Below are 26,613 nucleotides of genomic sequence, written 5' to 3'. Positions count from 1 at the left end.
CTCTTAAGGTCAGTAGATTGTATATGTGTAACTTTCCATTCCCAACATATCCTCTCATATGTACAGGAGCCACATGGCCTAGATTTTTTCTGGGATAGATCCACTTTTATGTTCTATGGCACTGTCTCTTCAAACTACTGATCTTGGAAATTCTAATATTTTCATGTCGAGACTGTATTTCTCAGACTGCTTCCAACATCTTAAAGAGGAACAGAAATCTCATCTCTGATTATGTGCCCTGACTTGGAGTTTGGCAAGGACGTTAGCTGTCCTCAAGTCTCCTGTCATGCCCTTTCCATTTGAATTTCCTCCTGGTGTTCCTAGGCCTGTTAACGACTTGCTGTTCTCCTAGTTCCGCAGCTTGGAAACCTCCGTATCTTTTTTCTTGTCTTTCACATTCGACTTCTTCTATATCAATTCTAATTTCAGTTGACATCCAGCTGATAGCTTAGATTTGGAACTCCCACTAGTACTCTTTTTCTCTGTCTTAATGTCCCAAACATGTTTCTGTCTTATTACGGTTACTGTATTTGTGTATATGTTTACCACTCCCATGATACTCTAAGCCCCCTGAGATGCTGTTTTGTTTACCTCCTGTAGAGCCTAGCCCAGTGTTACACAGAATAGCTGCTCATTGAATATTTGTTGAATGAATACTTAAGCAGGGGAGGGATGGGATGAAAATAATGGTTTGGCATGATCAGTCCACTTGTAGGGACGAAGCAGGGTATAAAGATGTGGTTAAACAAGTAAACACATTTTCAGGCATGTTGAACAGGATGAGTAATAGAACTGGGAACCAGGGAGACCAGGAAACTTTCAGGAAACAAAATGTGAAGTGGTGAAGGTCTGGTGGACTGAGGCAGGGGCAGAAGGTGTGGGAAAGAAGAGGATAAATCTGAGAGACAGGTCTCTCCAAGTTGGATTACATATAGGATGGGAAGGAGCAGGAGTAGTATGAAATAATGCCAGTAGCTCCAGACTTGGAAACTGAAAATTAATTCCTGTTTCATCACAAATTTTGACTGCCTCTGTGGAACTTGAATGCTACTAAGAAATACTTCTTTACATAGCTTGACAAAGCAAAATGCCCATTATTTCCTCTTGAAATTTGTTACTGTTTCTTGAAGTGTGAAAGTTTTGTGTATTGTCCAGAAAAGATTACAGAGAGATTCTGATTCTAATGAGAATTGCTGCTGCCACATATTTTAGATCTTCCTGGTACTTTTAGCTTTTTTTTTTTTTTTTTTTAAATAATGAAAGAGAACTGGAGGAAGCTTTATGAATGGGCTTCCAGGGATTTAACTGTAACCTCAGGGGAGGGGTGACAGGGAATGCTAACTCGTGTATGGGAGAATGTGGGAGAGGAGAGATGATCCGCCTTACTTCTTACCTCAGAAGGTAATTTAGTTTCTCTGTTTTTTATTTTATGATGAATTTTGCCTCCATTGGGAGAATTCAGGAGTACGTGGTCCACTAGAGGATAGACTTGGATGTATTTGTCTCCACTTCAGGCAATTCCCACTGAAGTATGAGGTACTGTTGGAAGTATAAACTTCTGATCTATGGAGTAAGGTCTGGCCATAGGCAAAATATTATGTGAGCAATTCCACTTCTTCCACCTCACCTGAAGGCATGTCCTCCACCCTACAGTGGTCTTCCTAGACTTATTCTATTTATCTTCCTAGGGAGTTTGTCCTTTTCTCCCCAGCACCACCCCACTCCCAATCTTTCATCAACTTTATTGAGGTATAATATACTTGAAAAGTCCCTCATTTTAAGTGTACAGTTTTATGAGTTTTGACACATATATTCTGTCATGTAACCACCGCCACAAACAAGAAGCAGAACATTTCCATCACCCCAAAAGTTCCCTTGTGCTTTGTCTCTTATCTTCCCCAACATCTTCAGGGAGTTTACTGGAGTTATGCTTGCTCATTAGGGCAGAAGGAAGTTTTTTCTTTTTGGTTTTTCCGAAATGAATGCTATGGTTCCACCTTAGCCCAACCAATAGAGATACTTATTACAAAGGCCTGGCATTGGAGATCATGGCTGTGGAGTTTCATTTTCAGTGGGAGGCGGAAGTGGATATAAAAGGAGTTTAGATGATTTTTGTTTAATCTTTCCTTCACACACTGACCACTTTGCCTTTATTAATGATGTCTGCCTTTGATGCCTTCTGAAATGCCCTTTGGTTAATTTTGCCCTTTAACAGTTCCTCTTCCCCATCTGTCTTGGTTGTAATATCAGTCTGAGTTTGTGCTGATACAACCTAAACTTTGCAGAAACTTATCCCTGGCTCTTCATGCCTCAGGCATTCTCCATTTCTCTTCTAAGCCCTCCTCACTTTTAATTCTTTTTAACTAGCAGGCATTAGCATTAAATATCTCCTTGTACAGCAAAGGCTTTTTGCCAATTGTAGAACTTAGGGATGATGTAATTATTTTTTGATTTCAAAATAATGGTTCTAAACTTGATTGAAATCAAGGGAGACGTGCATTGTACATAATGCACTAAGTGTTCATGAGGACCATGTATCTACCTCCTGTGGCCTAATGTACTGCTGTGGCCAAAAATGTGGGCAAGATGCTGGGCTAGAGGGAGACTGGATGCACAAAAAAGATAGGTTTTGTCCATCTTTTGTCACATATACAAAAACATATAGTCCTGGCCAGGAATCCTGCATGTGTGGTTGGGGTTTCTACTTCTTGACAAATGTACATGAAACTAGAGAAATTTCAGAATAGGAGAAGTAAAATGATCAGGGCAGTGAAGAGGCTAGACAGATTAAAGGTGTAGAACTCTCTAGTTTAGAAAGATGAAGGTGAGCTGGGAATACAGTAGAGTTTTTTTTTTTTTTTGAGACAGAGTCTCGCTCTGTCACCCAGGCTGGAGTGCAGTGGCGTGATCTCAGCTCACTGCAACCTCTGCCTCCTGTGTTCAATCGATTCTTCTGCCTCAGCCTCCCGAGTAGCTGGGACTACAGGCATGTGCCACCACCCCTGGCTAATTTTTGTATTTTTAGTAGCGATGGGGTTTCACAGTACTGGCCAGGCTGGTCTCGAACTCCTGACCATGTGATACGCCTGCCTCGGCCTCCCAAAGTGCTGAGATTACTGGCGTGAACCACTGTGCCCAGCCCTATAGTAGACTCTTTGACATCCAGAATAGTGGAAGTTTGTAACATCAAATCTCAGTTTAGTAGGGATATGTTTTAGATCTTGAAACAAATCAATATATGCCATTTTAAATGAATTTCTACTTTAAACATTTACATTTTACATTTCTGAAAGTCATCACTTCAAGTTATGGTATTAGCTGAGTTACAGGATGTAAATAGAGAGGGTCTGGGTAATTTATGGATGAGAGGTTTGGCACATTGACTTACCAAACCTCTCTTTAACAGTGTTAGTCAGTTTACCAGCCACAGCTGTTTTAGTTGGAAGAAACAGAAACCCAAACTCAAAGCCAAAGAGTTTATTTGCTCATGTGACTTAAAAATCTAGGCATGGCTGGAATCAAGGCTCAGACATGGTCATTGGGGCTCTCTTCACTGACTCTCAGTTCTTCACTCCATCTCATTTCTCATCCTTGACCACTCCCCTCCAGCTCTGATTGTATAACCTGAAACCCACACACGGTTTGTAACTTTTTTCTTTTTTTTTTTTCCGAGACGGAGTCTCGCTCTGTTGCCAGGCTGGAGTGCAGTGGCGCGATCTTGGTTCACTGCAATCTCCGCCTCCCGGGTTCAAGCGATTCCCCTGGCTCAGCCACATGCTGTCTGACATTGGTTTCATCCTGAGGACAGCTTTTTTTAGGGGTGAAAAGATGGTCAGTGGCACCTGCAGATCACATGATCTTACAGCACTGGGCCTGGAGGAAGAGAGCCTGATAGAGGAATTCTGGTCATGTGCCTTCTCCTTTCATTGGGCCTCTAGGCAGTAGGTGAGGAGCACCATGAGTGGTCAAGTCTGTGCTCACCCCAGAGACCAGGGGGAGGACAGGGCACTGTGATTGATAGTCCTACTCCAACCTCATGGGATGGCTGTGAGCTGTTCGCCATTGGAAGGAAAAGTGCTAGGTAGTCAAAATAAACAACTACCCTCAGTCCATGTATGCTATGAATAGGTCACTGAAAATGATAGTCATTGAATTCTACCCCTCCTTTTCTGATCTTTGAGCAAGAAGAATGGGAAATTTTGCTTGACCGGGGACATTAGGTATCTTTCCCCTAGAGAATCATTTTGGATTGAAAAATAGAAGCCAGGCCAGGTGCGGTGGCTCATGCCTGTAATCCTCAGCACTTTGGGAGGCCAGGGCGGGCAGATCATGAGGTCAGGAGCTTGAGACCAGCTTGGCTAACACGGTGAAACCCTGTCTCTACTAAAAATACAAAAATTAACCGGGCGTGGTGGCGTGTGCCTGTAATCCCAGCTACTCAGGAGGCCGAGGCAGGAGAATCGCTTGAACCCGGGAAGCAGAGGTTCCAGTGAGTTGAGATCGTGCCGGTGCACTCCAGCCTGGGCGACAAAGCAAGACTCTGTCTCAAAAAAAAAAAAGCCATGGAGCGTCTGTGCAAGCAAATGTTACTAATAGCGTGTTAGAAATTGAAATTTTGAAAATTTATTCAGTCTTCTATTTTGATTTTTCATGTATTATTATTATTATTTTAGACAAGGTCTCGTTCTGTTGCCCACACTAGAGTGCAGTAGCGCAAGCATAGCTCACTGCAGCCTCGAACTCCTGGGCTCAAGCAGCCCTCCCAGCTCAGCCTCCTGAGTAACCGGGACTGTAGGCGCATGCCACTATGCCTGGCTAATTTTTTAATTTTTGTAGCGGCAGAGTCTCACTTTGTTTCTCAGACTAGTCTCAAACTTTTGGCTTCAAGCAATCTCCCACTTAATTATCCCAAAAGTGCTGAGATTATAGGCGGGAGCTACCATGCCCGGCCATTTTTCAGTCTTAATTTGGGGGCTATGAACCCTATGTCACCTTTCTTACTGATTTCTTTCTACCGTATTTCCTCAGCATTTTATTTCCCCTTATTTTCTTCACATCCTTGCTTGCATACGTTATTCTCTTCCCCCATTTTCATACATAGATAAGTTGCACGATTTCTTATTGTGCAACAGTAAGAATTGTGCACAATTTCTTTTTGTCTGTCCGTCATCCCTTGTTCATGTCTAGTGGTAGTCTGTCTTCTGTTCTCTTCCTTCCACCTGTCCATCTGCTTTATCCCCCTACTATTTAATTTTATCTACCCACCCCTTATGCCCTGTTATGATTTGTTATAACGAAGTATATATACATCCCACACCTATAATGGAATAAAATAAGTTACTAAAGAGTGATTCTTTTTTTCATAACTTAGATTGAGGAGGGAACTTCCTTTTTGTTTTTGCTTTATTACCACTCCCTGATCTGACATCACAAAGGAAGTCATTTTTTATGAGTTTGCATAAATCATTTTCTGTGTATGTGAGCATGTGTATGTGTTTCAAACAAACACTTTTGTGTTAGACTAGTTTTAGACTAGTTAGACTAGACTAGTTCAACCTTAGTTTTTTAGCTTACCATACTGGTCTGCATTACAGTAAGATGACTAGATATTCCTTTAAAGATATGATCTCACCTTAAAACATTTTTCTGCCAGTACTTAAACAACTTTTACACAGGGTTGGTCTCTCTATGCTTAAGCTTAGAAAAAAATCTTCTAGTTTGATAAGCAGCATGGTCGGGTTGGGAGCAGAATTTTTCTGGAGATGCTGTCTGTAAAATTGGGAAATGTATATCTTAATAATAAGGAATTTTGGTCCACAACCTAGACTACATTTTCATAAAGTCGGAATGTGTATTTCTTGTTTAAGAAATGAAAATGTTAAGCCCCTTAGAGTTACTATTGCATTTTAACCCACTCTTACTGTTTATACTAATTTTTTTCATCCTTGACCAAAATTTCTCAACCTGTGCACCACTGATAGTAGGCTGGATAATTCTTTTTTTTTTTTTTTTGTGGGAGGGGTGGCTCTCCTGTGTATTGTAGTATGTTTAGCCAAATCTCTGCCCTTTATCTATGAGATCCAGTAGCACCCTCCATCCCTAGTTGTGACAACCAATATTGCCTACAGACATTGCTAGATATCTCTTGGGATGGTGGGGATGGGGGAGAATCACACAAACCCTTGAAACTGCTAAACTAGATGATAAGCCTTCAACTTAGGGTAAGAACAAGTAGGAAGAAGTTAATTGGGAAATTAGAATTAATTGGGAAAACTTTTTTAAAAAGTTGATTTATAAGCATTTTTTTCTGCTTATAGAAGTGATGCCTTGTAGCTAATCTGGATTATTTGAATAATACAGAACATATAAAGGAAGAAAGTTAAAATAAACTAATTATACCACCTAGAAATAATCATTGTCAACTATTGATTTACTTTGTTAAGTCTTTTGTCTATATTCACAAATGGTAATGATTTTTAAAATGATTTTTAAACTTAATATGTATTGTGAGAATTTATATCAATAAATATTCATTGAAAAAATATATCTGTATATATATTTTTTGAGACGGAGTTTCGCTCTTGTTGCCCAGGCTGGAGCACATTGGTGCGATCTTGGCTCACTGCAACCTCTGCCTCCCGGGTTCAAGTAATACCTCTGCCTCAGCCTCTGGAGTAGCTAGGATTACAGGCACCCAGAGTAGCTGGGATTACAAGTGCCTGCCACCACGCCTAGCTAATTTTTTGTACTTTTAGTAGAGACGGGATTTCACCATGTTGGCTAGGCTGGTCTTGAACTCCTGACCTCAGGTGATCTGCCCACCTGAGATTCCCAAAGTGCTGGGATTATGGGTGTGAGCCACCGCCCCCAGCCCACTGAAAATATTTTTAATGGCAGCATAATATTCAGTCATCTGGGTATACCAAAATGTATTTACTGCTGGGTATTTTTCACTAATGGAAGTGATATGCTATGGTGAGCATCTTTGTTCATAAGTCTGCTTAGTCAGTTTTAGTTAATTTTAGAATTCAAGTCTCCCTAGCAAGAATTAGCATTTGTATTTATGCAGGATAGGGCATTCACATTCACTTCATTTTAAAAATAGCACTCTTTATGTGCATTGCCTGAGGGATAGGGTGACCAGATGTCCCACTTCTAGAAGATGCTTTCTGCTTTTTAATACCTTTATTCTGTTTTGAGAAATTTTCTTAGACTAGAAACATATAAGTTCATTTCAAAAATTTAACCTTTTTAAAATTGAAACTGCTTCTTTTTCTGACCATTGTCATTATTGTTGCTTTTATTCACTCTGTTTCTTGATCTTGGATCAATCTGTGCCAGAGAGAATAATTGAACTAGAAAGAATTTTAAAAAGAGAAAAAACATGAAGCTTCTAAATTACTATACATGATATAATTTTAGTTTGAAAATTACCTGATAATATGTTATCAGGACATTGTAGACATGTCCTCCTAATTAGAACAAATTAACAGTGTCTGGAGGAGGCCATGCCTTTGCTTTCGGGGACAGTTGAGAACCCGAGAGTCCTTCAGCATCAACTACCTGCTTTGTAAAACAATTAGAATAGAGCAAAATATGCCCAATGCTAAAGGAGCACTATAGAATGGAATCTTTATAGCAGTCAGAAGGTGTTTTGGGATTAGTGAGGCCTTCAGGTCATTGCCGTGTGTAGCAGCCCTTCCGAAGGACTAGGATCACGGCAGTAGCCACAGACCTGGGCAAGGGTTGATTGTGTGGAGCCTTAGACATTAAAGGCATAGGAAACTGAGTTGAAGCCTTAGCAGCCTTGGAAGTTTCTTTGCTTTTCTTCCTCCACTAAAACCTTGATTTTTTTTAACCTTATATAGTTGTTACTTGTTTTCTTGTAAAGACTGTGGCTCAGTCAAATGTGTGGTTCCATGGCAGTAAATTATCAAATAATAGTGATTAATATTCACTGAGGCCTTACTGTAGGCCAGATACTATTCTGAGGGCTTTGTTGCAACTGTTTCCTTCCTTGCCTTCCAACCCTCCCAGGGTCCTGAAAGCGAGGCAGTACATCATAGAAGTCAAGGGCATGGAATCCACACCTAGATACTGGATCTTGGTTTGAATCCTGGTTTTGCTATTCTACTTTCTCTGTGTCTTTAAGCAAGCCACTTAACCTCTTTATGCTTCAATTTCCTTATCTTTATAATGGTGATAATAAAACCTACCTTACGTGGTTTTAATGATGACTGACTTATAATATATTAAGAAATGCTTAGAATAGCGACTGGTATTTAGTAAATTCTTACAAGTATTAGTTATTACTGTTGTTGCTGTTATAGCTGTCATTCTCCTTTCTCTCTGTCTGCTTTCTCATCTTCATAAGCTCACTTACCTCCTATTGCACCTTAGATATTGATGTTCCTGGGCTCTGTCCTTGACCTACACTCCCTCCCACTGTGGCCTGATCCAGTCCTGAAGAGTCAGGTGCCAGCCCTGTGCTGATGACTTCCAAACCTGTTTCCAGCCTACTTGCTCTTCCTACAAACCTAGATCCCTACAGACAACTGCCTTATGGACATCTTCACAAGCCCCCCAAACCCAGCATATTCAAAATCGATTGTCATCTGCTCCCTCCTTCTTCATACTACCCTACCTGATTTAATTTCTCTGTGTCTTAGTTTCTACATCTGTATGATGGGATAATACTTACTTCATAGGGTTGTTATGAAGATTAAATGAGATAGTACCTGGGAAGCACTTAGAATAATGCCTGGCACATATTTAAGAAATGTTAGCTACTGTCATTGTTGTTGTTATTTCTTTTTCCTGTCTGGTGAATGACATCAGTATCCCTCCAGTAACCCAAACACAAAACTTAGAAATCGTCTTGATTTACTTTCCCCCACACCTGTGCACCCCACCTAATCAGTTATCATTTCCTAGTACTGTTACTGCTCTATTTGGGGCCCTTATCTTTTTTTTCTTTCTTTCTTTCTTTTTTTTTTCTTGAGACAGGGTCTTGCTCTGTTGCTCAGGCTGGAGTGCAGTGACGTGATCATAGCTCACTGCAGTCTCGACCTTGTGAGCTAAGTAATCCTTCTGCCTTAGCCCCCCAAGTAGCTGGCACTATAGTAGCTGCATGCCACCACACCCAGCTAATTTTTTGTTTTTTGGAAACAGGGTCTCACTGTGTTGCCCATGCTGGTCTTGAACTCCTGGGCTCAAGTGATCCTCCCACCCTGGCCTCCCAAAGTGCTGAGATTAGAGGTGTGAGCCACCATACTCAGCTTGGTCCCTTATTCTTTCCTGGTTCCTCAAACAGCTTCCTAAGCAATCTTTGGTCTTACTTTCTATAATCTGTTTTTTCATTCTGTTACTAGTGAGATCTTTGTAATGCACATATCTGATCATGCCACTGCCTGGCTTGAAATTCCTTCATGATTCCCCATAGGATTTTGTCCTGAGAATAAATTTGTTAGTGTAATGCTTCCTGAACTTTGGTGTCCATCTGAATTACTAGGAATCTTGTTAAAGGGAAGATTCTGACTCAGTAGGTCTGTGACAGGGCATGAGCCTGCATTTCTAACAACTCCCAGGTGATGCCTGTGCTGAATTGAGAACCACACCTTGAGCAGTGAGGCTGTAGTACACAGGCTCTTCATGACCTGCCTTCGCCCTGGGCCTGCCTCATCTCTCATGTTTCCCTCCTGGCATTCAGTCTTCACTTTAAGTGAGGAGCTTGCCAACTTTGCCTTCTTCTGATTTCCAGCATTCCCCTTCCTGGATTACTTTTCATTCATGAATTAGTTCTTCCGGACCCCAGTGTGGCTAAGATGTTCCTTCTGTGTGTTCATATTGCCCATTCAGTTTACTTCTGTCCTAACCCTTTACTGCACTGCATTGCAGTTGTCTATCTCCCCTTTGCTTCTCTGAACCCCTTAAAGACAGGGAAAATATCTCATTTGTTTCATTTTATTGACAACTTTTTTGAGCTGTAATTCATATACCATACAATTCATTGTATAAAGTGTATAATTCAATGGTTCACATTTATTTTTTGACTCAGTATCTAGACCAGTGTTTGGTATGTAGTAGATACCAAGTTAGTGATTGAACATATGAATGAGTGGAATTACAATAAATTATCATTGGAAAGTTTTTTCCAAATCTTCTTTGTATTTTTTGGATTTAACGAATCAGATCATTCAAATCATCTTATTTATTTATCAGTAACTCTTCATGTGCTTCCTCTCTTCTACTGCTCCCTCCCTTTGGCACCTGGGAAGGCAACCACTTTATTCTTCTCTTGGCCAGTTTTAACATGTCATTATAGATGACTTTCCTTAGTCTCTTGGCCAGTTTTAACATGTCATTATAGATGACTTTCCTTAGTCTCCAGTGCTTCCAGTTCTCTTTTTCAACCCATGCTATGAGGAGCAGTACTGACCCATGTCAGAGATCTCAACATGCAACTCTCTAGCTCAACACCCCTGAGTGGTACCCAATCACTTACTTCCCCAGCCTAGTTATTGGCTATAGAATTAACTTATTCTTGGCCGGGCGCAGTGGCTCACACCTATAATCCCTGCACTTTGGGAGGCCGAGGTGGGTGGATCACCTGGGGTCAGGAGTTCGAGACCAGCCTGGCCAGCATGTTGAAACCCTGTCTCTACTAAAAATTAAAAAAAAAAAAATTAGCTGGACGTGGTGGCACATGCCTATAATCCCAGCTACTCAGGACGCTGAGTCAGGAGAATCGCTTGAACCCAGGAGGTAGAGGTTGCAGTGAGCCGAGATTGTGCCACTGCACTCCAGCCTGGGCAACAAGAGCAAAACTATGCCTTTTTTTTTTTGAGATGGAGTTTTGCTCTTGTTGCCCAGGCTGGAGTGCAATGGCACCATCTCGGCTCACTGCAACCTCTGCCTCCCGGGTTCAGGCTATTCTCCTGCCTCAGCCTCCTGAGTAGCTGGGATTATAGGCACATGGCACCACGCCCTGCTAATTTTTGTATTTTTAGTAGAGATGGGGTTTTGCCATATTGGCCAGGCTGGTGTTGAACCCCTGACCTCAGGTGATCAGCCCATCTCGGCCTCCCAAAGTGCTGGGATTATGGGTGTGAGCCACCGCACCCGGCCAGCTTATTCTGTAGCCTGGTGATTAAGACTTACGATCTTTTTCTAAACCTACTGTCTTGGCTTGATCTTTCACAACACTGGAGTTTCTCAGACTTTACTATGTGTAGCAATCATCTGGAATACTTTTTTTTTCTTCCTGTGGAGACAGAGTCTGGCTCTGTCACCCAGGCTGGAGTGCACTGGTGCGATCTCAGCTCACTGCAACCTGTTTACCAGCATGGTCTCCGTCTCCTGACCTCATGATCCACCCACCTCGGCCTCCCAAAGTGCTGGGATTACAGGTGTGAGCCACTGTGCCTGGCCCTTTTTGCTATTTTTAAAGGCAACTGGAACAACTGCCTCACTTATATTAAAACATAATTGAGAGTCTTCTATGGCAAAAGATGTTCCATTACCTTTGCTAATAATAGGTGTGAAATAGTATAGGAAATCACTCACAAAATTACTTGGGAACTCTTTTCCTTTAAAATAAACTATTTAAAAAGGTATAAAAATAATAAATGCCCAGGGTAGAATTTTGGAACATTTTGAAATGCAAAAGAAAAATTGTATGTAATCTCACTGTCCTCAGATACTCTTAATGTTTTGATGTATGTCCTTCTTGTCTTTTTCCCTATATATATATTTTTTTAGCGAAATGATTTACTTTATGAATACTACTTTGTAGCAAGATTGTTTTCTCTAAGAAGTATATTGTGAAGGTTTTCCCATGCCAATACGTGTTATTCTACAGTGTGTTTTTTTCATGACCTCAGAGTATTATATTGCATTAATCAGTCATATGTTACTGAACGAGACCCCTGCGATAAGGACTTCTAATTTTTTGACAGTTTACATTTAAACTGAAGATAACCAAAGCCTTTGTGTGTTTGTTTACAAAGAAATAAATTGTAGTCATTAATTAATTTAACTGTAATTGCAAAATATCCCATTTTTCTACTATAACAATATTGGAACACAAACTTGGTGAATTATGATATCAATTTTTTTTTTTTTTTTTTTGAGACAGTCTTGCTCTGTCGCCCAGGCTGGAGTGCAGTGGCGCAATCTCGGCTCACTGCAAGCTCCACCTCCCGGGTTCACGCCATTCTCCTGCCTCAGCCTCACGAGTAGCTGGGACTACAGGCGCCTGCCAGCACGCCCGGCTAATTTTTTGTATTTTTAGTAGAGGCGGGGTTTCACCGTGTTAGCCAGGATGGTCTCGATCTCCTGACCTCATGATCTGCCCGCCTCTGTCTCCCAAAGTGCTGGGATTACAGGCGTGAGCCACTGCGCCCAGCCGATATCAATGTTAAGATTAATCTAGTTAGATCTTAGAAGACCAAAAAACAAACAGAAATATCAAAGAACTCAGGAATAAATCCTTAAAAATAATTATATATTTGGGATCTCAGAGTATGCCAGGCACAACACCTTACTAAAAGGCAGTTCTCCAAACTACAGAGGTAGATAGGTTAAGATTATTAATCAGCGGGCCAGTTAGCTCCAACCTGAGAGGGTAAAAGATCCCTTCCCATTCCAGTATTTTGGAAGCCATATAAGGATGAGTTGTATTATAACCTACACATTCTCATGTTAGCTGAGGAGACTACCCCTGAGTAATTAAAGGCACTCAAGATTTGTCAAGCTCTTGCATGCATATTTAATGGGATGATAGCCTCGTTGCTCAGAAGCTGTTGGCTTTAGAAATGGAAAGGTTGACTTAGGCTAAAGGAAGGAGAAATATAGCAGAGGCAGTTATTCAAGAAAAAAACACATGTACTGAATCAGGAGAAGTAATGTGGGAAATAATCTCTGAGACAGACTGCGATCTGGAAAGATCTGAAAAGGAGTTATTTAGTTAATGTATTTCAAATAAGCTCCCCTGGTTTGCAAATTCCATAATTAAATGTTTCTCATAATGAGTTTACAACTGAAATGTGTCTGGGAAACTGGCCAGGGGTTTTAAGGAGCCTGGTTCTTCAGAAGGCATTCACTTCCCTTGGGTCAGAGGTGGCATCTCCTAGGGTTGAAGAGTTTTCTGAGTCTGTGTAAGGAGCAGTGCCTTTGTCTCAGGAAAATGAGAATAGTCTGTGGACCATGCAGAAGTTGCCTCCTCAGTCACTGCCTGTGGGAGTCATTGAGGTCCAATTTGTCTTTTGGAGCTGGGGCCTCCACTAGGGTGTGTTTAAGGAGGATCTAGACAAAACCTGTATAGTACAGCTTAGCTGGTTAGATTGAGGATTAGGATGTCTCATTTGAGTTCACAAAAAATCAAAGTGATGGGTACAATTAAATGAAAGTCAGTGACTGTTTCACAAATCTGTAAGACTCATTTGTAATCTGTGCCATTCTATACATTAGACTTAGGTCAGCGGTCCCCATCCTTTTTGGCCCCAGGGACCAGTTTCATGGAAGACGGTTTTTCCACAGACCTGGGGAGCAGGTGTGGCGATGGTGATGGTTGGTTTTGGGGTGAAACTGTTTCACCTTAGATAATCAGGCATTAGTTAGATTCTCATGAGAAGCATGCAACCTAGATCCTTCGCCTGTGCAGTTCATAATAGGGTTCATGCTCCTATGAGAATCTAATGCCACTGCTGATCTGACAGGAGACGGAGCTCAGGTGGTATTGCTCGCTAGCTCACCACTCACCTCCTGCTGTGAGGCCCGGTTCCTAACAGGCCAGGGACTGGTACTGGTCCATAGCCCAGGGATGGGGGACCCTTGACCTAGATTCTTAATATTGTCCTTAAGGTTAAACATTTCCAAAAATTCTTATTTGATTTATCTGTTGGCTATGTTTAAGAGGATTTTCTAAGGTAACTGTCATAGTGGTGAAATTTAATGGATCTGAATGAGTAGAGGCTAAATTAATTATTTTAAAATGTATATATTGGTGAAATAGATGGAGTAGTTTATTATACATGATTCCAGCTTGAAAATGGCTTCAGTGGGGCAGCAGTTAAAGTTTTCTAAGTTTGAAATTGCGTAGATTTGAGTATATTCAGAATGTGTGGGCTATATATAGAAAAACAGAGTCTCAGCCAGAGTACTGGAACTGCTTCTGTGAATGGTTTTCATTTTAGTCCGCTTAATTCCTTAAGTAGCCAGTTGTCCTTTGGTTTTCATTCTTCACTGCCATAGCAGTGACATCAGATGCAGCTGGAGCTGAAAGTAGAAGGGTTATGTTAATTAATTCTAGTGAAACAAAAACTGCCTCAAATAATTAATGGAATAATAGTCTCATTAAAAGACCTTAGAGCTTTTTTGTGCTCTTTTTTTTTTCTCCAAGAGATTAGAGAAGGAGAATGGCACCAATTGTTCACTTGAGACCTTTTTAAGCTATTGATCCATCTTAAGTCCTCATCTGATGCCTCTGATTTCAACGTGAATCATTCAGGCCATGTAGTGATTTTCTCTTATTTCCTCTTGAGGCTGCTCTCTCTTTGCCTTTGGTGACAGTTTTCAAGAGAGCAGTGCCTGATCTTTGGCTTGTCAGAATCTAAAAATGGCCCCTATTTTATTGGCTTATTTACAGCTGTCATATTTTAGTTTAAATACAGTTGACCTAGCAAGCAAACATTTGTGTGTTACAAGTATGGGGCAAATCCCAGGTGGGGTTGTCTGCCAGGTTATTGAAGGGAGAGAAGAGGCTTGTATGTTCCCATCACTGTTTTCTTCATTAATCATGCTGTCTGTCAGCTGATCATGCTGTCATGGAGTTTTTTTGTTTTTGTTTTTCTTCCAAATAGTTAAAGAAAGATGCATTATTAAACAGAGATTAGCCAGAGTTGGGAAAAACAGGTAGAGAGACAAGTAGGAAGATCCTTTCTTATATGTGATCATCTTGGTTTTCCAACCCAATATGAGGATGCGCCTTTGAGTAAACTAAAAAAGAGTTTAATCTGGCCAGGTGCTAGGTCTCATGCCTGTAATCCCAACACTTTGGGAGGCTGAAGCAAGTGGATTGCTTGAGCCCAGGAGTTCAATCCAAGCCAGGGCAACATGGTGAGACTCCATCTCTACAAAAAATTAAAATATTAGCTGGGTGTGGTGGCACATGCCCATAGTCCCAGCTACTCAGGAGGCTGAGGTAGGAGGATCACTTGAGCCCGAGAGGTTGAGGCTGCAGTGAGCCATGATCAAACCACTGCACTCCAGCCTGAGTGATAGAGCAAGACTCTGTCTCAAAAAAAAAAAAATTACAAGAAAAGTTGAATCCACTTCCAATTTTAATAACACATGAGAAGAGAATAGGAGAAAATAACGTATAACATACGGCTTACGGTTTTTTTGGTAGATAAGAAGGTACGGATTTCATTGTATTGTTGAAAATATGCAAGGATCTTATGTATGTTCAGGAGCTAAATTTCTGGGAACAGAATAATAAAGATGTAAAGAAAAAGACAGTAAAAGAAAAAGGGAAGCATAAAAACCTAAAATAAAAAGCTAAGTACAGTAGTTTGAGACTAGAGATTTGGGTATAATTAACCACATGTGTGTTACCAGCTATGTGTGGAGTAAACAGGGTTAATGTTTTGGCAGGGGGTGGGGGTGAGGCGGGGAATAATAGCCCAATAATTCAGGGAACCAATGGTATGCCTACAAGTAATCTTGGCCAGTGTGCTATGGAGGTAGCAAACTCACAGTAGATGAAACAAAGGAGGAATTTAGAACACATAGGACTAATATAGATGTATATTTATGTTTCTACTTTTGTTGTTTGTACATTGTGTGTTGTGATGCCTTTTTTGGTGGTTTGTTTTGTCAGGTTAGTTCTACTTTTTTTTTTTTTCCTTATAAAACCCTAACAATGTTTGTTGTAATTTTATCAAAGCTTTCATAAAACTAGCTACAAAATCCACTTGGATTATCTGATTCTAAGTTTTTGAAAGGTATGATTGAAACAGCTTTGCCATTTTAGGACTTGTGTGAACCAGAAATACTATGAAAAGAAAGTAGAGAAAGACAATTTACAATTTATAAACAAGAGTTAAACTTTACAAATTTGAATGATTAAATAACAAATACATAAAATGAATAAGAAACACCAAGGAGAACAAATAAAATAACAAACAGTAATGTAATATGGTTAAGGGCATCATCTCTAGAGTTAGGTTGAGCTTCTCCTTGTGTGACCATAAGCAAGTTAATGAATGTACTTTCCTGATAGGGCAGTTGAGAGATTAGATACATACATATATATGTAAAGCCCAGTACTTGGCATATCATAATAGATTCCCTTAATGTTAACTCTTAGGTAGCATTATTGGCTTGTCTATTTTAAATAATTTGTAAAAATCTATTTTCTTATTTTTAAAAAGTGGTAGCCCTAGATAGATCTCTAGTTATTACACTTTTTTTTTTTTTTTTTTTTTTTTTTTTTTTTTTTTGAGACAGGGTCTCATTCTGTTGCTCAGGCTAGAGTGTAGTGGTGGGATCATGGCTCACTGCAGCCTCGACCTCTCAGGCTCAAGTGATCCTCCCACTTCGGCTGGGACTACAGGTGCATGCCACTATGCCCTGCTGATTTTTGTATTTTTTTGTAGAGTTGGGGTTTTGCCATGTTGCTCAGGCTGGTCTGCTCCTAGGCTCAAGTGATCCTCCTGCCTTGGCCTCCCAAAGTGCTGGGATTACAGGTGTGAGTCCCTGTACCAGGCCCTTATCACACTCTTAAAGCTTCTGGAACGTTTTAGGACATCAGCTATGTACACTATTAAAATTTTCCCTTCATTCTAGTTAGGATTTGGCTATGGATACTCTTTCAATTGTAATCTGTCTACAACTCAGCAATGTCAGCACCATCTGACAAAGCTGTAACTTTCATTCCAGTCCCTTTTTAATGTTTCCTTCATCAACATTCTTAACCAGTTTTCTGCTGGAAAGGAGAACTGTATTCTAAACGAGGGCTTTTAAAGGTACTGCACCCAGTTGTAATTAACTAGCATAATTAGCATTTTATGTGTAATATAGACATGTGTCACAAACTGTTGCTTGAATCCTAAAGTCAGTTCCAAACCCATTTCTCCTTCTGTTATAGAGGTTCGAAGACAAATATGCCTTTTTCTAACTTCCCTTGCAGTTAGGGCCAGCTGTGTGATTTAGTTCTGGCTAATGTGATATAACCAGAAATCTTCTGGAAGACCTCTACAGGGGGAAAAAAAAGTAGCTGCTCTCATAAAAGGAATAGAAACATTTGTTTGTATATATACTCTCTTTCTTCCATCCTTAAGTATGTAATGTGATATATGGAGTCTTTGGCAGCCAAATTGTAATCATAAGGTGACAAACCTCAGAATGAAAAGTTAACAAGCTAAGAAGGTAGAGCAGAAAGACAGAATCTGAGTTCTTTTTTTTATTTTGAGACAGCGTTTCATTCTATAGCCCAGGCTGGAGTGCAGTGGCACAATCTCGGCTCACTGCCACCTCCCCCTCTCGGGTTCAGGTGATTGTCACGCCTCAGCCACCTGTGTATCTGGGATTACAGGTGCAGGCAACCACGCCGGCTGATTTTGTATTTTTAGTAGAGTCAGGGTTTCACCATGTTGGCCAGGCTGGTGTTGAACTCCTGACCTCAAGAGATCCACCCTCCTTGTCCTCCCAAATTGCTGGATTACAAGCATGAGCCACTGCATCTGGCCAAGGGACTGAATTTTTTTTTTTTTTTTTTTTGAGAAAGGGTCTCACTCTGTTGCCCAGGCTGGAGTACAATGGCGCGATCTCGGCTAACTGTAACCTCCACTTCCCAGGTTCAAGTGATTCCCACGCCTCAGCCACCTGAGTAGTTGGGATTACAGGTGTGTGCCACCACGCCCAGCTAATTTTCATTTTATTATTATTATTTTTTTGAGACAGAGTCTCGCTCTGTCGCCCAGGCTGGAGTGCAGCGGCGCAGTCTTTTTTTTTTTTTTTTTTTTTTTTTGAGACGGAGTCTCGCTCTGTCGCCCAGGCTGGAGTGCAGTGGCGCGATCTTGGCTCACTGCAAGCTCCGCCTCCCGGGTTCACGCCATTCTCCTGCCTCAGCCTCCCGAGTAGCTGGGACTACAGGCGCCCGCTACCACGCCCGGCTAATTTTTTGTATTTTTAGTAGAGACGGGGTTTCACCGTGTTAGCCAGGATGGTCTCGATCTCCTGACCTCGTGATCCGCCCGCCTCGGCCTCCCAAAGTGCTGGGATTACAGGCGTGAGCCACCGCGCCCGGCCCAGCGGCGCAGTCTTGGCTTACTGCAAGCTCAGCCTCCCGGGTTCACGTCATTCTCCTGCCTCAGCCTCCCAAGTAGCTGGGACTACAGGTGCCTGCCACCATGCCCAGCTAATTTTTTGTATTTTTAGTAGAGACGGGGTTTCACTGCGTTAGCCAAGATGGTCTCGATCTCCTGACCTCGTGATCCGCCCGCCTCGGCCTCCCAAAGTGCTGGGATTACAGGCGTGAGCCACAGCGCCCGGCCTAATTTTCATATTTTTTTAGTAGAGAGAGGGTTTTGCCATATTGGCCAGGCTGGTCTCGAACTCCTGACCTCAAGATATCCGCCCTCCTCAGCCTCCCAAAGTGATGGGATTACAGATATGAGCCACTGCGCCCAGCCAAGAGTCTGAGTTTTTTTTTTTTTTTAATCTTTCAAGCTTTTATTTAAATGCCATGATCCAGGATGGATTTTAGATCTTGTTGAAAGCAGCCACATCCATGGACTGCACATAGTCCTCAAATGCAGTGATCTGCTCCTCCAGCATATCTGTTCCAACTTTATCATCCTCAACTACACACTGTATTTGAAGTTTCTTAATTCTGTATCCCACTGGAACTAGTTTAGATGAGTCCCAGACTAAGACGTCTGCTTGAATGCTTCTGATGCCCTCTAATTTCGCCATATCTGTCTCATCATCCCAAGATTTCACAAGTGCAGGTTTTTTGGCTTTCTTTGATTCATATTGTGCAAGACGTTCTTCCCTTAGCCTCTTTGCTTCTTCACTTTCTTCCTCATCATCAGATCCAGAGAGATCAATGTCATCATCATCTTTACTATCTGTAGCTCCACTTCCTGTAGTGTCTTCCACATCTGCAGGACCATACTTGCCCAAAGCTTTCTTCACTCCTGGCAGGCTGGCCTTTTCCTTTTCGTAAGACTTGATGTGATTATACCAACATAGAGCATGACACAAGTCGGCAGGCAGTGGGCGGGGCACTGCTTCAAATCCTGCCACATCTGCTTGTGATGGCACATACCCCTTGATGTAGCTCTTGTCTGTCAGGTAATCATTGAGCACCTGGAGGCCGGCGGGGCTTTTCAGGTCTCCAAAACCCATGGCTTTGGCTGTATCTGAGAGTTCTCCATGTACGAATTGAGGGCCCTGAATTAAGTGGCCCACAGATTGTCCTTGGACCTTTTGTTGCATTTGAAAATAAATTAATAAAATGGGCCTGTCTTAAATTCCTACCTCCACAGCTCCTGAAGATAATGGGAACCGCCGAGTCTGAGTTCTTAACGACATTATTGAGCTGCCAGAATAGCCCCGAGATAACCTTCTCTGGACTTCTTGTTAAGGATACAAACTCCTAAGAGTTTAAGCTACCTGTCAGACTTTTCTTTTTTCTTTTTTTGTTTGAGATGGAGTCTCGCTGTGTCGCCCGGGCTGGAGTGCAGTGGTGCGATCTCAGCTCCCTGCAACCTCTGCCTCCTGGGTCCAAGCAATTCTCTGCCTCAGCCTCCTGAGTAGCTGGGATTACAGGTGCCCGCCACCATGCCCGGCTAATTTTTGTATTTTTAGTAGAGACAGGGTTTCACCATCTGGTCTTGAACTCCTGACCTCGCGATCCACCCGCCTTGGTCTCCCAAAATGCTGGGATTACCGACGTGAGCCACCTCGCCCAGCGTTCTGTCAGACTTTTCTGTTCCTTGTAGCTGAAAGCATTCCTAATGTAAGATGTGGCAGCTTCAATGTGAATAAAGTTAATATAAAATTGGAGAATTTGTCTATATGGTGTTATTTAGGCACAGAAATACAGGTAATATGGGAATATGACAGCATTCGGGGGTGAAAGATCAATTCTAGTCATGCTTTGGACATTGCAAAACATGGGTATTAATGCCAAAGAATCCAGTCCTAGTCATAATTTCTAGGTTTTCTGGCTACCTCCTCAGTCCTTTCCCACTGTACTTAACGGCATTTTAAAGTGTTATCTTCCCCAGGCTTAGAAACCTGAACATGACAGAGGCAAGGATTGAAGTTTCAATAATATGGGAGAAGCTGGGTATGAGTAAGAGTGAGTGGGTGGAGGACATCAATTAAAGGATGAGTGTGTAGAAACATATCAGTTTTCTAACCATGGTTGTTTCTAGGATATCCCAAGTTTATGGTATCTGCAAATTCTTGAATTTCAGTGGGGGAAAGAAGAGAACAAGATATTTAAAAAGGCAAAAAAAAAAAAAAAAAAAAGGAGAAGGAGAAACAGCAGCAACAGCCTTTGAAGGTCTAGAAAATTTTCATGCAAGCGTTAAAAGCTCCTTCAACTTAGGGGTTCACTTCCACTTGGTTTCTGAACACTTATGTGAAGTTGATGGTAAAGCAATGTCGATCATGTGCTAACCCATTCCTGTTAAGTTTTAGATTAATGATAAAATGTTTGGTAAATTTGTTCATTTGGTATGGAAAGTTAAAGTAGAGGTAGATAATACCTCTTAGAAGTGAGAAAATACATAGGACCCTTGTGGAAAAAAAGTAGTTAGGAAATTAAGAAAATTTGACCATATCAGGAGACGAACATAATAAGTTTCCACTTACTTAATTTTTTTGATTCAGTTTTTATTTCATTCAGTTTTGTTGTTTCTAAAATTTATTTTTGTAAATTTATTATTATTTTTCCTAGACATGGTCTTGCTCTGTCACCCAGGCTGGTGTGCAATGGCACAATCTTAGCTCACTGCATCATCCTCCCAGGTTCAAGTGATCCTCCCACTTCAGCCTCCTGAGTAGCTGGAACTACAGATATGCGCCACCATGCCTGGCAAATTTCTTTATTTTTTTTTTAGAGACAGGATCTCACTGTATTGCCCAGGCTGAACTCCTTGTCCTGAACTCCTTGACTCAAGAGATCCTCCCACCTTGGCCTCCCAAAGTGCTGGCATTTACAGGTGTGAGCCACCATGCCCAGCCTAAATTTATTTTTTATTGATACATAATAGATGTACATATTTTGCGGGTAATGTTGTAATTTAATACATTGATATAATTTGTAAAGATCTAATTAGTGTAATTGGGATAGCCATCACCTTCCCTATTTGTTTTTTCTTTATGCTAGAAACATTCAAATTAGTCTGTTAGCTATTTTGAAATATACAGTAGATTATTGTAACCTGTAGTTATCCCACTGATCTGTTGAACACTAGATCTTATTTCTTCTATCAAACTGTATATTAATATTTGTACCCATTAATCAACCTCTCTTTATCTCCCCCTCCCTGCTACCTTGCCTGGCCTCTGGTATCCACCAGTCTACTCTCTTGTCTTCATGAGACCTCCTTTTTTAGCTCTCACATATGAATGAGAACATGTGATATTTGTCTTTCTGTGCCTGGCTTATTTCACTTAACATAATGACCTCTGGTTCTATCCATGTTGCTCCAAATGACAGGATTTCAACTTGTACTTAAATTTGTATCGTTTGCTGAGACTTACAAGGCAATCTCTGTTTCCTTAATCATAAAGGAAGACACTAATTCTTTGTGTAACTGAAGAAATCAACCAAAATGTTATTTACTAATGGCACAATGAGAGAATTGATTACTTTAAATGGAGGCTGACACTTGCAAACCCCTGTATGTGTTCATCTGCCTTTTACATTTGTCAACTAGGTTGGTATCCTCTCTGTTCTCTTACTAAAAGTTTTGGAAATGGCTGGCCTTACTGATCAGACACTTCTATAGATGTGGTATGGTCAGAGGTTATATTATTTCTGGTTTGGAGTGAGAAAGAGAGTTTGTAAATGCACTATAGGTAAATATGGCAAGTCTGCAATTACAGCACTATTAAATATTTAGATCTTATGTACAAATGATACAGAATAATTACGAGCTTTATTTTATATTTTGTCTCTACTCTCTGTTGTTCAGTGTTAGACCCTGAAGTACTTCTGATCTAATTAGAATCCATTTTGTCAGGTTTTGTGAATTTCAAAAATTTATGTACGTATGTATGTATGTATGTATATATATATGTATTGGGATGGAGTCTCACTCTGTTGCACAGGCTGGAGTGCAGTGGCGCAATCTTGGCTCACTGTAACCTCTGACTCCCAGGTTCAAGCAATTCTCCTGCTTCAGCCTCCTGAGTAGTTGGGATTACAGGTGTGCGCCGCCATGCCCGGATAATTTTTATATTTTTAGTAGAGACGAGGTTTCACTGGCCTGGCTGGTCTGGAACTCCTGACCTCAGGTGATCTGCCCGCTTTGGCCTCCCAAACAAAAATTTAATATTAGTTTATATATATAAATACTATCTTGACCACTATTTAAAAAAGATAATTAACAGCATCTCATATTAATATGGCTAAATGTCTAGGATATATTGTTAAATAGAGAAAAGTAAAATACAGTGTGTGTGTGTGTGTGTAGTATATGTGTGTGTGTGTGTCTGTGTGTATGCCTATGTTATGGAAGTTTATACTAGACTGTTTAGACTGCTTAAAATATTTTTTTCTGTGGGCAAGAGGGTTTTGGGAGATTTTCATTTTCTATTTATACTTTATTCAATTATGTAATATCTGAATTGTTATAATCAACATACATTCTTTTATAATCAGAAAAAAACAAATATTTTCTTTTTTCAAGTAGTGTAAACAAATATATTCCTTTTTCAATTTTATCTTATTTTTATTTTTATTATTTAGAGCCAGGGATTTGTTCTGTCATCTAGGCTGGAGTACAGTGGCACAATCATACCTCACTGCAGCCTTGAACTCCTGGGCTAAAGCAATTCTCCCACCTCAGTCTCCCAAGCAGCTGGAACTACAGACACGCCACCACGCCCAGCTAATTTTTGTATTTTTTTGTAGAAACGGGGTCTCACAATGTTGCCTAGGCTGGTCTTGAGCCCTGGGGCTCAAGCGATCCTCCCTCCTTGGCCTTCCAAAATGGTGGGATAACAGGCATGAGCCACCACACCTGGCCAAAGGTATTTCAAAGAGACATTTTTGAGTAAAAAAAAAACGTTTTCTGGCTGGGCGCGGTGGCTCACGCCTGTAATCCCAGCACTTTGGGAGGCCGAGGCGGGTGGATCATGAGGTCAGGAGATGGAGACCATCCTGGCTAACAAGGTAAATCCCCATCTCTACTAAAAATACAAAAAAAATTAGCCGGGCATGGTGGGAGGCGCCTGTAGTCCCAGCTACTCGGGAGGCTGAGGCAGGAGAATGGCGTGAACCCGGGAGGCGGAGCTTGCAGCGAGCCAAGATCTTGCCACTGCACTCCAGCCTGGGCGACAGAGCAAGACTCCGTCTCAAAAAAAAAAAAACGTTTTCTGATTTTGTGTATACACACAATACAAACAATATTTAAATATATTTTATAATATATTTAAAGCATTGTTTGATGCTTTTAGAATTGAGATGCCTCACTCCTGATCCATTTTTTGGTGTTGGGATTAGCCTCTTGGATTAGGCATGAACTAAGAAGAACGTTTTTTGAGAGAAGGGAGAGAAAAGGAGAAAGCTACCTGAATGAACTGATTTGGAGGGTACTAAGAAAGGCTACAAATAAAAGAAAATCCATAAAGAATTTCTACAACTCAACGACAAACAACCAAAGAACCCTATTAAACTCCCTGTTGAAAAATGGGCAAAGAGGCCAGGCATGGTGGCTCACACCTGTAATCCCAGCACTTTGGGAGGCCAAGGCGGGCGGATCACCTCAGGTCAGGAGTTTGAGACCAGCCTAGCTAACATGGTGAAACCCCGTTTCTACTAAAAATACAAAAAATTAGCTGGGCATGGTGGCGCACGCCTGTAATCCCAGCTACTCAGGAGGCTGAGGCAGGAGAATCACTTGAACCCGAGGGGCAGAGGTTGCAGCGAGCTGAGATCGTGCTATTGCACTCCAGCTCGGGTAAAAAGAGCGAAACTCCATCTCAAAAAAAAAAAAAAAATGGGCAAAGGATTTGAATAGACATTTCTCCAAGAATATATACAAATGGCTAATAAGCACATGAAAAGATGCTGAACATCATTAATCATTAGGGAAATGCAAATCTAGCCTACAATGAAATATCATTTCATGCCTATTATCACACAAAACAAAAACAAAAAAAAAACCAATGTTGAAGAGGATGTGGAGAAATTGGAACTCTTGTGCACGGGTGGTGATAATGTAAAATGCAGCCACTATGGAAAACAGTATGTCAGTTCCTCAAATTTTTATTTATTTTATTTTTTATTTTTAAGAGACAGTATTCCTCTGTCACCTACGCTGAAGTGCAGAGGGGTGATTGTAGCTCACTGTAACCCTCAAAATCCTCTGATCACCCAAGCGATCCCCCTGCCCTGTTCTCCCAAAGCACTGGGGTTACAGGTGTGACCTACTGTGCCTGGCCCCCTAAAAAAATTAAACTTATAATTACCATATGATCCAGCAATCTCACTTCTGGGTATATACCCAAAAGAATTCAAAGCAAGGTCTCAAAGAGATACTTGTACATCTGTGTTCACAGTAGCATTGTTCACAATGGCCAAAGGATGGAAGCAACCCAGTGTCCATTGGTGGATGAATGGATAAACAAAATGTGGTATATTTATACAATGGAACATTATTCAGCCTCAAAAAGGAAGGAAATTCTGAAAGACGCCTCAACATGAATAACCTTGATGACATTATGCCATGTGAAATAAGCCAGTCACAAAAGACACATACTGTGTGATTCTACTTACATGAAGTACCTAAAGTAGTACAATCTGTAGAGACAAAGTAGCATAGTTGCTCCTAGTGGCTGAGGGAGGGGGAAAATGGGGCGTTCATTTAATGGATATGGAGTTTCGGTTTTGGAAGATGAAAAAGTTCTGTGGACAGACAGTGGTGATGGTTACACAACAAAGCAAATGTATTTAATACCACCACTGAAGTGTATACTTAAAAATGATAAAGGTTGTAAATATGTGTATTTTACCACAATTAAAAATAATAATAAAAAAAGAAAATCCATTAATGCTTCAGAATCTTCTAAACTTTTCTTGGCCATCCTCTTTGCAAGTTGTTATTTTAAAAGCTTAAATATCTTTAATGTCTTATGGTAAACAAGTATCAGTCCTTCCTTCACTGAGAATGAGATAGGTAGCTAGAACTGGGGATGGAGGAAAAGCTGCTTCAGGAGTAAAAGGGCAAAGAAAAAAGGAGATACTTTGGGCCACTAAAAGCAATTTCAGTCACATCACAATTTTGCCTTGCCTTGGCTCTGCCCCACGAAGCCTAGAATCTAGTAGTAGCTCTAGTTTTTAAAAATCTTAAATGATATCTTACATTTGATATGCTTTATGGAATTCCTGACTACATTCCTGAGCCAGCAAGACATTTGTAGAAATTCATCAGTCTTTACCACTGCTATTCCATTAGGGGTTAATATGGGTGAGTATTCACATAATAATCTTGGTATGGGGTTGGTACTTCTAAACATCAAATGAAGGCAAACCATAAAGGAAAAAATTGACAAGAATATACAGTTTCAAGCTCTCTACAACAACAACATGTTTGAAAGGACATTAATAGGCCATCTGACAGAACAGGAAAATATTTTTAATTCTTTGGTTCAGGGCTCAATATCAATATATAAAAAGTAATAGTATCTGTGAGAAAGACTAACACCTTAATAGAAGAATAGAAAACACTAAGGCAATTCACAAAAGAAACTTAGCCTGTAAACATTGAGAAAGTGTTCAACTCATTAGTAATGTAAGAAATGCAAATTAAAATGAAGAGGTTTTTTTTTAACCAAACAAATTAATAAATATTTTTTAAAATCACACTTATTTCTTAGGGAAATGAACACTATCACAAACTGCTAGTGGGAGTAAAATTAGTTCAATCTTTCTATAGGGCAGTTTAACACAATATATGTATCAGAAGCCTTAGAATTTTTCACACCCTTTGAGCTAACAGTCATAATTTTAAGATTTATTTTCAGGAAATAAGCATGAATGAATATTGGAAGGATGATTATGTCAGTGCTGTGGAATAGTGTATCCAAGTGGAGATAACGTAGATGTCCAGCAATAGGGAATTGTTTACATAGATTATATCTGTACAAACTAGTGTTTTATAATTTTATTAGTCTTCTTAAATAATTAATTTTTGGTTTTGTTGATTTTTCTTTATTGTACAATTATTTTCTAGTTTGCTGATTATGTGTTTTTGTTGTTTTCTTTTTTCTACTTTCTTTGAGTTTAATTTGCTATTCTTTTTCTAGCTTCTTGGAATGAATGCTCAGACATTGCTTTTCAGCCTTTCTTTGCTTCTAATATATGAT

At 40.5% G+C, this 26,613-nt stretch overlaps 2 protein-coding genes across 4 annotated transcripts in view; one reads left to right on the top strand and one right to left on the bottom strand.

Moving 5' to 3' along the window:
- Positions 1–26,613, top strand: part of MYO5A (myosin VA) — a 223,767-nt gene that overhangs the window by 4,865 nt on the left and 192,289 nt on the right. The window lies entirely within an intron of this gene.
- LOC100990340 (elongation factor 1-beta-like) lies at positions 11,041–25,812 on the bottom strand. Its single transcript, XM_055098618.2, has one exon. It carries the CDS (start codon positions 19,501–19,503, stop codon positions 18,766–18,768), a length of 738 nt encoding a protein of 245 aa, XP_054954593.2. The 5' UTR covers positions 19,504–25,812; the 3' UTR covers positions 11,041–18,765.

The sequence above is a fragment of the Pan paniscus genome, chromosome 16, assembly GCF_029289425.2.
Source record: "Pan paniscus chromosome 16, NHGRI_mPanPan1-v2.0_pri, whole genome shotgun sequence".
NCBI lineage: Eukaryota > Metazoa > Chordata > Mammalia > Primates > Hominidae > Pan > Pan paniscus.
This window is presented reverse-complemented; position numbering and strand designations above follow the sequence as displayed.